The sequence below is a fragment of the Dicentrarchus labrax genome, unplaced genomic scaffold (genome assembly GCF_905237075.1).
Source record: "Dicentrarchus labrax unplaced genomic scaffold, dlabrax2021, whole genome shotgun sequence".
NCBI lineage: Eukaryota > Metazoa > Chordata > Actinopteri > Moronidae > Dicentrarchus > Dicentrarchus labrax.
In genome coordinates, this window is record NW_026136719.1 from 4867459 (window position 1) to 4878834 (window position 11376).

The following is an 11376-nucleotide window of genomic DNA, read 5'->3' on the forward strand; positions in this document are numbered from 1 at the left end:
AAAACTGCATATTTGTCCAAGTGCAGTGGGGTTTTTCTCTCTTTTTGTACAACAGAAGAGAATCAACTTTATTGTCACATATACAGTCATACAAAGTGCAGTGTTTAGTGACATTTATCCTCTTTATTTAACCCATTCTCACAGGGATCTGAGCCAGTGCCTTGCTCAAGGGCACCAACTGGAGAACCAGAGGAAACCCGTGCAAGGCCGCAGCTGGGACTTGAACCCACAACCTACTAACTACTGAGCCACTGGCTAGGGGAGCTATAGCCACCCTGGTCAACTTTCTCCTTCACTGTACTTGTACATGTGCTACATGCTAGGCTCGTCTACGTTGAAAAGACAAACCACATTTTGAAGATGAAGAGGAAGATTAACTTTATTAATTCCCAGTGGGGAAATTAAAAAAAAAAATTCTAAAAAGATAATGTTAGCAAAACTCTAATTTCTAAAATCTAATTTACACAAGTTGTTAGTTTGCTGGTTGGCTAACGCTCCACATAGATTAACTAATTTAAAACATGACTTTTATCTTTTAACCATCTGAGCACCCTCCCACCCCACAATGGCCCCCTTTGCTTCCATAATGAGTGCTGTATGCATAATATGCTTTAATCTGATAGTTTACTTTAGATATTTCCCCCCTTTGAGGATCACAGAGCCAGTCAGCCTGCTTGCTACAGTGCACAGACATCTCGGAGCTCCGCGGGGACGTAGTTCACTGCCCTGCGGCCATTTTCCTCTACTTAACTTTCAAGTAGAAGCGAAACACAAGTTGTAATGTTTCGACTGTTATTGCATCAAGGATGCAGAGTGTGAAACACCTGCTGCCACAGCACCAGCGTGTCATCATCATCTTCCTCTGGCTTGTTTAGTTAGAATAGGGAGAGATTATTCAATGAATCAGCAAGTAGTTGAATAATAAATCAATACTCAGGCTGTATGACAAGCCCTTTAATGTCAGTTTGACAGCACAGTGGAAAACAGGATTAAAACTGTGTGCGCCCTCACACAAACACACGTACATTCGCATCTTAAGTTCGTTTATGAGTCTCAAATAAAATCTTCTTGAAGGCCCTCCTGAAGTCTCGGTTAAAGATCGTGTATATGATGGGGTTCAGGCAGCTGTTGCAGTATCCGATCCAGAAGAACAGGTTGAAGAGCGTGTCGGGGATCGTGCAGTTCTCCCTGCAGACGGCGTGGAGGCTGTAAGTGAAGAAGAACGGGAACCAGCAGAGGACGAAGACCCCCATCACCACGGCCAGGACGAACGTGAAGCGCTTCTCCCTCATTTGTGCCACTTTGGTTTTGGACAGAGACATCTGCTTGCTGCGGAGAGGCACTGGGGATGGGAGGAGGAAGTGGTGGGAGCAGTGGTCGGAGGAGGCCCACGATATGGAGGCGCAGGAAGGAGGAGGAGGAGGAGGCTTCAGCCGGTTTGTGGATCCCTCTGAGTCCTTCCCCTCCTCCCTTTTCACGCTTCCGCAGGTCCTCCTCGGAAAGCGAAGAGCGGAGGAAAACGAGGAGGACGTTTTTGTGTCCGCTTCGCAGCTCTTCTCCTCCAGGTCGATATCGTCCAGCTCTCCTCTCCTGAGGCCGCTGCTGTTGCTGTCCACGTTGGACGAGCTGTGGCGGTTCGCCGGCAGCGGGCTGTCCAGCTCGTACTGGGATTTACCGCAGCCGGTTCCCTTTCTGTGGCAAGTCCTGGCGGTCCCCTCAAAGCAGGTCTCGGACTGCGATGGCTGCCGCTCCACCACGTTCTTCGCCACGAACACGGTGGAGGCTCGCTGCTTGGCGACGCGGTAGATCTTACAATAAACGAGTATCATGATGACTCCCGGCGCGAAGAAGGACACGAGGCAGGAGGAGAGGATGTACCATGTCTGGTTCATGAGGAGACACTCTTGCCGCCGGACGCCGCTCTCCTCCTCCGTCTCCAGATCCTCGTCTTTCTGCGTCATGAGGAGCGGCGGGGAGGAGATGACGATGGATATGAGCCACACGACGCTGATCATTGATTTAATCCGTTTGGGCGTCCGCTTGCGGTTGTAGCTCACCGCCTTAGTGACGGACCAGTAGCGGTCGAGGCTGATGGCGCAGAGGTGGACGATGGAGGAGGTGCAAAAGAGGACGTCCAGAGCCAGGTAGAAGGAGCACCAGGTGGAACCAAAGTACCAGTAGCCCATGATCTGGAAAGAGGAGAAAACAATTAAGATACATTACTGATTCATTTATGCAGCGAGTAGTGACCTACAGAGGAGAATCAGTGTGACAGGGAGGCGCCTAAAGGAGTATTTCACCTTAAAATATCAACATCTCTCAGGGAGTTCGCCCCTCCGGTTTCACATCAGGCCCTCCTTCGGAAAATTATTTAAGCCGACAATCATTTCACAGTTGCAAGAGACTGTAAAATATCCATCACATTCCTCCACGGGGAGTGCTCTGCACTCAAATGAAGTCTGTCTAAAGAGAAACGGACAATATTTTTCCTCTTCATCACCTGTATTTTCCTCGCTGGCAGGTGATAAAAGAGGCAAATATTGAAGTCGCTCGGCTGCACTGCAGTTGCTTGGCTACAAAGAACACTTGGATTATGATGCATTGGCTTTTTCTGGGGGACTTAACTCTCGGTTCATGGTTCCTCGAGCTTTGAAACGAGGGTCTGCTTAAGTTCAGAGGAAACGCTGACAGGGAACTATTGAAGTTCAAATGTTAATTTATATCATCTGTTTATCTTTATCATTTATATTCTCTGTATAATATCATAAAGCCTGACTGATACTGCACCTGTGAGGCTCTTACTGATATCCATTGACACATAAACACATATTATAAACTATTATTTTTGATAAGGATCCCTAAAATGTTGTTGAATGAAGGTCTGGTTGCTCCCACCAGTCACTTAAAGTGGCCATACCATTAATTATGCATAACTTTAAGCTTTAATATAATTTGAACAGGTGAGTTATATAAATATTCACCTCCCATACAGTTCTCATGAACTGGGAAATTAGCTTTAGAGACTTAAACAGTTTTTTGTACCAATAAAGTTTTTTAATATGGGGCCTTATGAAGATTGACTCACTGCTGGAGCCAGCCTCTAGTGGACGTTACAGGGACTGCAGTTTTTGCCGCGTTGGCTTTATTTGCAGCCACAGAGGTTATATGAAGACGTCACCTTGGACACTGGGAACTTGGGAGCTTTTGCATATTTCTGCTAGCAGCTCTGATGCTGTATTTATTCGGCCCAGTGGTGCTTTAAGCTAAATGCTAACGTCAGCATTCTAACATGCTGATGTTAAGCAGGTGTGATGTTATCATTGTAATTTAAATGACTAGGATGCTAACATAAAATATTTAGCCCTACACACAGGCTGTCATTAGTTTTTCAGGTATTTGGTGGTAAACAAAAGTATCAAATGGACATTTTTAACCTGATGATGGTGCTAGATGAAGGCTTTATTAAAATTATAATGATTAATCCTGTGGGGGACATGAATGTCTAATCTCATATTTATTAGTTGTTGAGACCAATGGGGACAAAATATTTCAGTCTGGTCCACAGTGGTGGACCAACAGACCGTCAATACCGTATCATCGTGACCTTGGAGCCGTATGGAGGCCCTATGGATGCTGATTGATGCAGTCAGAGATACACTACATATATTAACTACAGCTCTGGATCTGTGCGTGTTACGGTTGAGAAGCTGCAGCCAATCCATCCTCGATGTTGTAGCCTTGCCACTAGCATGATTAAAAACTCTCAAGAGTAATAATTTATGAAAATAATCATTATTCTAGCAACACTATTGACTGAATTTTATCAATAATGTATATTTGTTTAGCCATAACTGCTCCAGATGTACTGGGTCTGAGTGTTACATTCTGCTTCTCTAATAATTTATGTCTTTCTTTTATCTATAATGTATATATTGATATAATGACTCCCTTCATTTAGAGGTAATTGGAAATTTAACAGTCCGTTAGCTGGAAAATGGGAAGCAAATGACAACTAGTTGGAGATGATAAATAAACCAGACAGAAGGACCTGGATGACCCAAACTCCCAGCCTGTTGTGTGAACAGGAGGAAGAGCAATCGAGCAGCCCAGCAGATGAGAAACAATTACAGACTTGAGAGGTGTCTCTCAAGAAGCTGCAGGTGATTTCGAGGTGATGAAAAGCAGGAACACATCAGTAAACTGTTATTGCTGGGTGCAGAAGAGAATATCAGAGAGGAAACAGCAGCTATACATCAGGTAGAAACCCAACAACTTCAGGAAAAAATCGAATTAAACTGTCTAGAATTATTAGAAAGTTAACAAGTCAAGATGTTCACAGCTTGCATCTCATACAATGTGGGCTCTGGGAGGAGAATTAAGAGTTTAATCAGTAAATGTTCAGCATTCATCATCATTATATTTACAGTGTAAACCCAGAATCAGCTCTAGAAAGTCAAATGAACATGTAAACTTGTGTTTGCTCACATTTTTTCTCATGTTTTTTAATCTGTTCCAAGGTGACCTGAAGGTGGTATTAGGCCTGAGGAATGCTCTGATTTGTGGGTGATGAAGTCCTTCAAATTGTTGAAAATGTACAGATTCCATCACCTGAAGCCAAAGTGCAAACTCGTGAGCAAAGTTTTAATCCAGTCACAGTTTCATACTTGCTGTCATCAGATACGTCACACAAACTCAAGCCAACAACCTTTTCATTCAAGCATTCGTGTCACCACACACGTTGGGATTAGGAAAATGGGTTTCAAGAAAAGTGAGCTCGCTTTTGGAAGTTCTACTTATGTTTCCTTTGCAGAGGAAGAGCTTGCCTCGATGAGACAGCAGGAAGAGGTGGAGTTAGGCAACGTCTCACCATGCTGGATGGATTTTATACCATGCTAGCAGTGTGGCAGTGTGTGCACTTTTTGAGATATTTGAGTCCACCACTTCGATCCGGACTCAAATATCTCAACGACTATTGGATGTAAAATTACGTACAGATATTTCTTGAAGCTGACTTTTCTGTGACTTTTTTTGTGTTTTAGTGAAATGTTTATACAACTATTGGATGGATTACCAGAAAATGTTCACCAGCGGATGTATTTTAATGATTTTGGTGATCCTCTGACTTCTCCTGTAGTGCCACCAGCAGGTCAACATTTATGGTTTTGAGAACTTTTCATCAAGCGGCATCCTCAATATTTCAATCTGTCCAATACTGTGGTTTATCTGAAAGTTAGTTTTCGACCACTACAACCTCACAGAGCTGTGGATTCATCTTTTCTTTGTTGGAAACGCCACATAAGTCTGGCTGATCCAGCCTTTATCTCCAGATGTTGTCTGGCTGGAAAAAATACAATCTGTTCTATCTGCATTTACACCTGTACAACATGTGTTTTCCCTTCTTGAGATAAGATGTCCAGATAAAGATTGCACGTGAATACCAGCAGCAAATGGTGCCTTAAAAAAAGTTTCCTCACCTCATTAGCCAAGGAGAAAGGGATGACCAGCGTCGCCACCAGTATGTCCGCTGAAGCCAGAGACACCAGGAAGAGGTTTTGAGGCGCCCTCAGGGCTCGGCTGGTGAACACCGCCACCACGACCAGCACGTTACCCACCACGGTCCCCAGGATGATGACTGTGACCACCAGCACGATGAACACTGACGCCACCTGTGAGTGAGGAGGTAGAGGAGGAGATCTCGGCGAGGAGGACGACGTCTGGTTGTCGTTCTCCAAGGAAGAGTTTGGTGGTAAAGTGGCCGGCATCGTGGCCATTACGGACGACAATACATCCGTTAAGTCCATCCTTTTTTAAATGACTGACATTATGATCCCCATTTGTTTTGTGTTTTTTATGTTTTTAACTCCAGTGCTTCACTGACTGCAGACTGTCTTTATGCCAGCCAGTGAGAAAATAACAGAAAGTACAACAATGAGAAAAAGAATGAGAAAAAGCCAGTGAAAGAATCTGCCAAAATAAAAATACAAATGCTGTCTCTTTGGTTACAGAAGAAAACCCTCCAATAGTATCCCCACCAGCTTTAAAATATAAGATTTCTATAAACAAATTAGCTCTCTTTCAGAATATAAAATACACATCTCAAATCCTCACAGCACTACTCAGCCATGGCCAAAACATACTGCTCCATCTCAGCGTTCATGCCGCAACACAAAAAGGATTTGCATGATTTAAGTTAGGATTATAAAAAGTCCTACCTGTAAAAATATCCATTCTTAAGCACATCTGAGCCCGGAGGTTGACAAACTGTATTAAAGCTACAAGACTGGCCTACTTAAATCCAATGAGATGGAATAAAAAGCAGAGAAGAAAAATAAAACATACATGCTCTAGTTGGAGCAAGGATGGAAACCCTATTTGAAATGCATGGTACCCTCATACTGCTGCACTCCAGAAAAGATCAATGTGGCAGAAAAAAAAAAAGGATTGAAAAGTGGAGAAGAAATGATGGGGGAATAAAATCAAGACTGAATGGGAAGAGGGAGAGAGTGGAGAAGAGGGTGAGGAGGTGGTGGAAAAAAAATGAAAACAAAAGAGGCGAGAAAAAGAAAAAACAGAGGTCCTCACTTTCATGCGAGTCGCTGCCGTGCTGAGTGACACTGCTGCTGCCGCCGCTGCTGTTCAGTGATTCTCTACTGCTGGAACAGAGGAGAGAGGAGGAGGAGGAGGAGGAAGGAAGGAGGAGGAAGGGGGGAGAGAGAGAGAGAGAGAGAGAGAGAGAGAGAGAGAGAGAGAGACTAATAGAGAGGCGAGATGAAAGGGAAGAGTAGGAGATGCATGGAGAGGAGAGGCAGAGAGGAAGAGATATTTGAAGGAGAAGAAGAGGAGTATAGAAAAGGTCAGGAAATTAAAAAGGGAAGAGAGAGAGAGGGAGTGAAGGGAGGAGAGGTGGATGGAGTGAGTGATGAGAGGAAGGTATTAGAGAGGAGAGGAGGGCACTATGAGAAAGAGTGGGAGGAAGCAAAAGAGAGACAGGGATGAGGAGAGGGAAGTGAGGAAGACAAGAGAGGAGAGAAGGAAAGGACGAAGACAGGAGATGAGAGGATAAGAGAGGAGATATGAAATGAGAGATGAGAGGAAGGTTTTAGATGGGAGAGGAGGACAATACATGAGAGTGGGAGGAAGAAACAGGAAAGAGGAGGGAAAACAAAAAGAAAAGGATGAGTGGGGATAAGAAAGAGAGGAGAAGAGATGGGGAGCAGAAGGAAGAGAAGGTGAATAAAAAAGAAAAGGGGACGACAAAGAAGACAAGATGAGGGGGGGAAAGGAGAGGAGAAAAGGGGAGAAACAAAAAAGGAAGGGAGAGGAGAAGAGGGACGGAAAAGTGAAGAAAAAGAAAAGAGGAGATGAAAGTAAAGGAAAGAAAAGGGAGACGAGTTAGAGGAGGAGAAGATAGAGAGGAGAGAAAAGAAAAAGAAGAAGGAAATGAGAGGAAACAAGGATGGAGGAGAGGACAGAAAATAAAATGAAGAGAGGAAAGAAGAGAAGGAGAAAGAGGAAATAAGGCAGGGAAGAGAAGAGGACAAAGGTGATGGTGAGATAAGAGGAACGACAAGGAAAAGAAGATAAGATAGAAGAAAGAATGGAGAGGAGAGAGGGAAAAAACAAGACATGAGGAGGATAAGAAAGAGAGGAGATATACTGGGGTGAGAGAAGGAAAAGGGAAGGGGAGGAATGATAACCGAAGAAAAGGAGGAATGGGGCTGGAAGGAGAGAAAAAAGAGGAAAATAGAATGAGAGGGGAGCAGATTGAAAGGAAGAGGAGAGAAAATGGGAAAGGAGGAGAAGAAAAAGACAGGAGAAGAGGGGATAACAAAAAGAGGAGAGGACAGGAAAGGAGAGAGGAGGAGGAGGAGAAGAGATTAGAGGAAAGAGAGGAGATATTTCAACGGGGGCAGTGAGAGAAGAGGGAAAGAGGGAAACAAAAAGAGGAGAGTGGATTGAGAGGAAATAAAAGAAAGCTGCCAATGCTGCGACATGAGCATCAACTTTTGAATGGTCATCAATCAATTCCCATTTATCCTGAGATGAGTGGAGAGAGAGAGAGAGAAAGAGAGAAAGAATCCCTTTATTTAATCAGCCACTGAGGCTCTTAATTTAGCCGCCTGCCGCTGAGCGACGTAGGCAGATGAACCAGCCTGCAGTGTGTTTCCATCCCTCCTGAATCTGACTGCTGCCCACAACACTGACACTCACACGCCTTTTAAATCAGCTTCAGAGGTAGACAACCTCTTAAATCAGACTTTAAAAAAAAAACCCTCGTGACATCAAGCAGGGATGTAATCCCATGATGCCACAGCCTGAAGGCATACTTAACAAGAGATCAGGGATAGCGGTTTCTATACAGTCTCCCCCACTGTATGACACCGAGGCTTCCTCCGGGGAGCGTTCAACACCTAACCAACCTAACCTAAAGAGCATTCGGGGCTTTAGGTCGGTGGGAATAATGAAGCTCGATGGCAGAAAATTCACACGTCACTCGCCAATTGCATTAAGGTTTGTGAGGTGATAATGAGGGGTGAGCTAACAGGATAAAAGACCAAATGAAATCAGTGTCCCTCGTAACTCTGTTCAAGTAAACAAACAAACAAGCCTGAGAGCTGTCGTTTTGTTGCAGGGAAGAAAGAAAAAAAAAAAGGTCATGTGACTGAGAACAATTCTCAGAACAACTGTCATATTTAAAAAACCAACATAATATGCGATACATTAGTCACAATAAGGGGCTAAGAGCTCAGGTGAGGTTAGAGCTCAGATGACAGTTTGCAGGCCAAAGCGTGAACACACTCACTCACACTGAATCTGGGCTGTGTTGCTGCAGCTGTGTACGTTCTCTCCTGTGTTATGGAGTCGACACAATCGGTTGCACCACGATTACTTTGAGCGTAACTTCACCAGTTTGGAAGTTATAACGAAGGCAAGAGGCCAAGCAAGCATCATCTATCGTCATGGTAACTGTGTATATTAGCTTCAGCATGAGCCACTTGGCTTCGTAGCACAAAGTAAGCTTGATTGATATTGAATTATCATATGAATAAATTAGGTCTCTGCTCTAAATAATGGTCATAAAATGGCTGTTAAGTTAAAAAAAAGAGCAGTTTCACCAGCAGTGAGTATAATTATGTGTCATTTTATGAGTTATATCGCCTTAGGGGCATGTGTAACTATTTAGTTTCCATTTTAGTGATGCATAAATCACAACTTAATAATTTAATTAATGTAATAAGATTATAACTTGGATACATTTACACACAGCTGGTGCAACAGGCTGCTGATCTTTCATATGTGGTCCACATTAGATACAGGTCAGATTTTATTGCAGTGTGAACATTTCTGACACAATCTCCTGAACTACGGCAACTTCAGTTTCAACAAATTGTAGCTTTGTCAAAAGTTGCAGGTAATTTTCACCACGCTCACCATCAAAGTTTATACGTAATAAATGTTTAAATGTTAACACGTTTATAGACTAAACATGTTAAAACATGCAAATGAGATTTTCACAGATTTTCAGGTGTTTTGTCTTAAACTGAATAACTTTTGACCTGATGGTGGAGCCAGATGAAAAGTAAGTGGATTACCAAACTGAAAGGTGTGTTTGTTTTAGATGTCAGCAGACATTGACAAAACCAGCCAACCAAACATATTTTTTACCACTAATGGTTTGCAATATGAAAAAAACTAACAAGGTTTGGGGGAGTTAGTGAAACTTGCAACCCTGCCAGTTCAATGTGCAATGTCTCCATAGCAACCACTTCTTTGTTATACCCGGATATAATTTATAGAGTCCTAAAATATAAAATGAGATCAGTGATAGTGAGTTACTTGCTACAGTTGCATTTCTATCGATGAAACGATGAAAACTAAAAATAAAATGAGAAGGTTTGAGAATGTGGAGCTGTGGACGGGTACATTTTAAGACTTGTGTCAAACACATTGATGGGGTGATTTCTCTCTCTTTCCTCCATCCAAAACTCTGACAGTTAGACCAGCTGACAATCTGTAACTGACTTAAACCAGCTGACTGTGCAATGAGCCGATTGGCTGTGACAGGTGACTTGCCTCACGCAGCTGGAGATTTAACAAGCTGCAACGTTCTGAAACCGTTCTGTCTCGTTGTGAATCTTTGGTCCGAACTGAAGGAACTGAAGGTTGACAATACAGTATGAAACTACATAAACAAGGCTTGGTGAGCTTTACTGTAGCAGGGGAGTTTACGGCTAGCCAGCTCAGACCAAAGATTCACAACAAGACAAGATGAAACTTGCAACTTCTTGCAATGTGCTTGTCAGCCTGTTCACACTAAAGGTCCTTCTGACGGGGGAGATTGACGCACCTTGTAATTCATTTTCTATTAGAGGTGAGCGGGAAGGTTAGGAGGCACTGTTGCTGTTGATGAAACTGTTGCAAAGACAGGATTGCCACCGAAAATACCTTAATGCAACTAGAAGAGACAGCTTCATAGCAGCCATCCATTGGTACATTTTAAGACTTGTTTTAAACAAATTGACGATCTTCTCTTTTCCTCCGTCCAAAACTGACGTACCAGCTAACTTTGCAACCAGCCGATTGGGGGAATGGCCCAATGGAAGCAACCTAACGAGGAGAAGACCGGTTCTTTTAAGTAATAGTTCAGAGAATATTATAGATCTAAGGCAAAACTTAAAGAAGAGTGAAGACTGCTACTTCAGCACCACGGCTTTATCAATACACAGCACGGTTACTGATATTTCAGAGCTATGGTCGGGGCTCGGGACCGTCTAACTTCCACAAATCTCCGTAAATTAAAGGATCGATGAGACATATTCAACAAAACAACCCCTCTGCTCCACCTGCCCAGCATCAAATAGCAGACAGACAACGTCAGTTACTAGCTGGTGAAGAAAATGAAACAGAAGAGTAAAATTTAAACATGTTTAAAACCAAAACAAACCTAAAAGAGGTTAAAAAAAGCTCAATAAAGCTGCAGAACTGAGTGACCCCTCTCCCATGAGACACAGTCATTTTTATTTTGTGAGGCTTTACCAGTAAATACCTGCTAGCTTTAAGAGAACATTCCCTTTTTATTTATTTATTTATTTATTTATGGGATTTTAGGATGCAGTTTGACCAGGAGATCTACTTCAGCTAACATTAGCTTGTGTGTGGGTGGTGCCAGAGGCTGCGGTTGGACCGGGATGCTCTCTAATGGTACCACCTGTGTTGGCATGTGTTTAGAAGGTGTCATAATACAAACCTGTACATTTGAGGTTGCTGCTACCACCGTAAACTGAGCTGCTTGCACACAACTCGCATACTGTGGAGGAGTTAGTTACAGAAGAGAGTCTTATATCATTTGTTATATGGACAGTAATTAGGCACGTG

General features: G+C 43.1%; 1 protein-coding gene across 4 annotated transcripts; it reads right to left on the minus strand.

The window, feature by feature from the left end:
- Positions 1–933: 933 nt before the first annotated feature.
- LOC127351161 (alpha-2Db adrenergic receptor-like) lies at positions 934–7349 on the minus strand. Of its 4 annotated transcripts, none has more exons than XM_051378444.1 (3): positions 6583–7349; positions 5475–5666; positions 934–2189 (listed from the first exon to the last, which is right to left on the minus strand). In XM_051378444.1, the coding sequence occupies exons 1-3, from the start codon at positions 6586–6588 to the stop codon at positions 1035–1037; spliced, it is 1353 nt and encodes a 450-aa protein (XP_051234404.1). In that variant the 5' UTR covers positions 6589–7349; the 3' UTR covers positions 934–1034. The 4 variants fall into 4 exon arrangements, with proteins under 4 accessions (XP_051234404.1, XP_051234403.1, XP_051234402.1 ...); XM_051378443.1 differs by having other exon boundaries at positions 5475–5884; positions 6213–7348; XM_051378442.1 differs by having other exon boundaries at positions 5475–5888; positions 6213–7348.
- Between the last annotated feature and the right edge of the window lie 4027 nt (positions 7350–11376).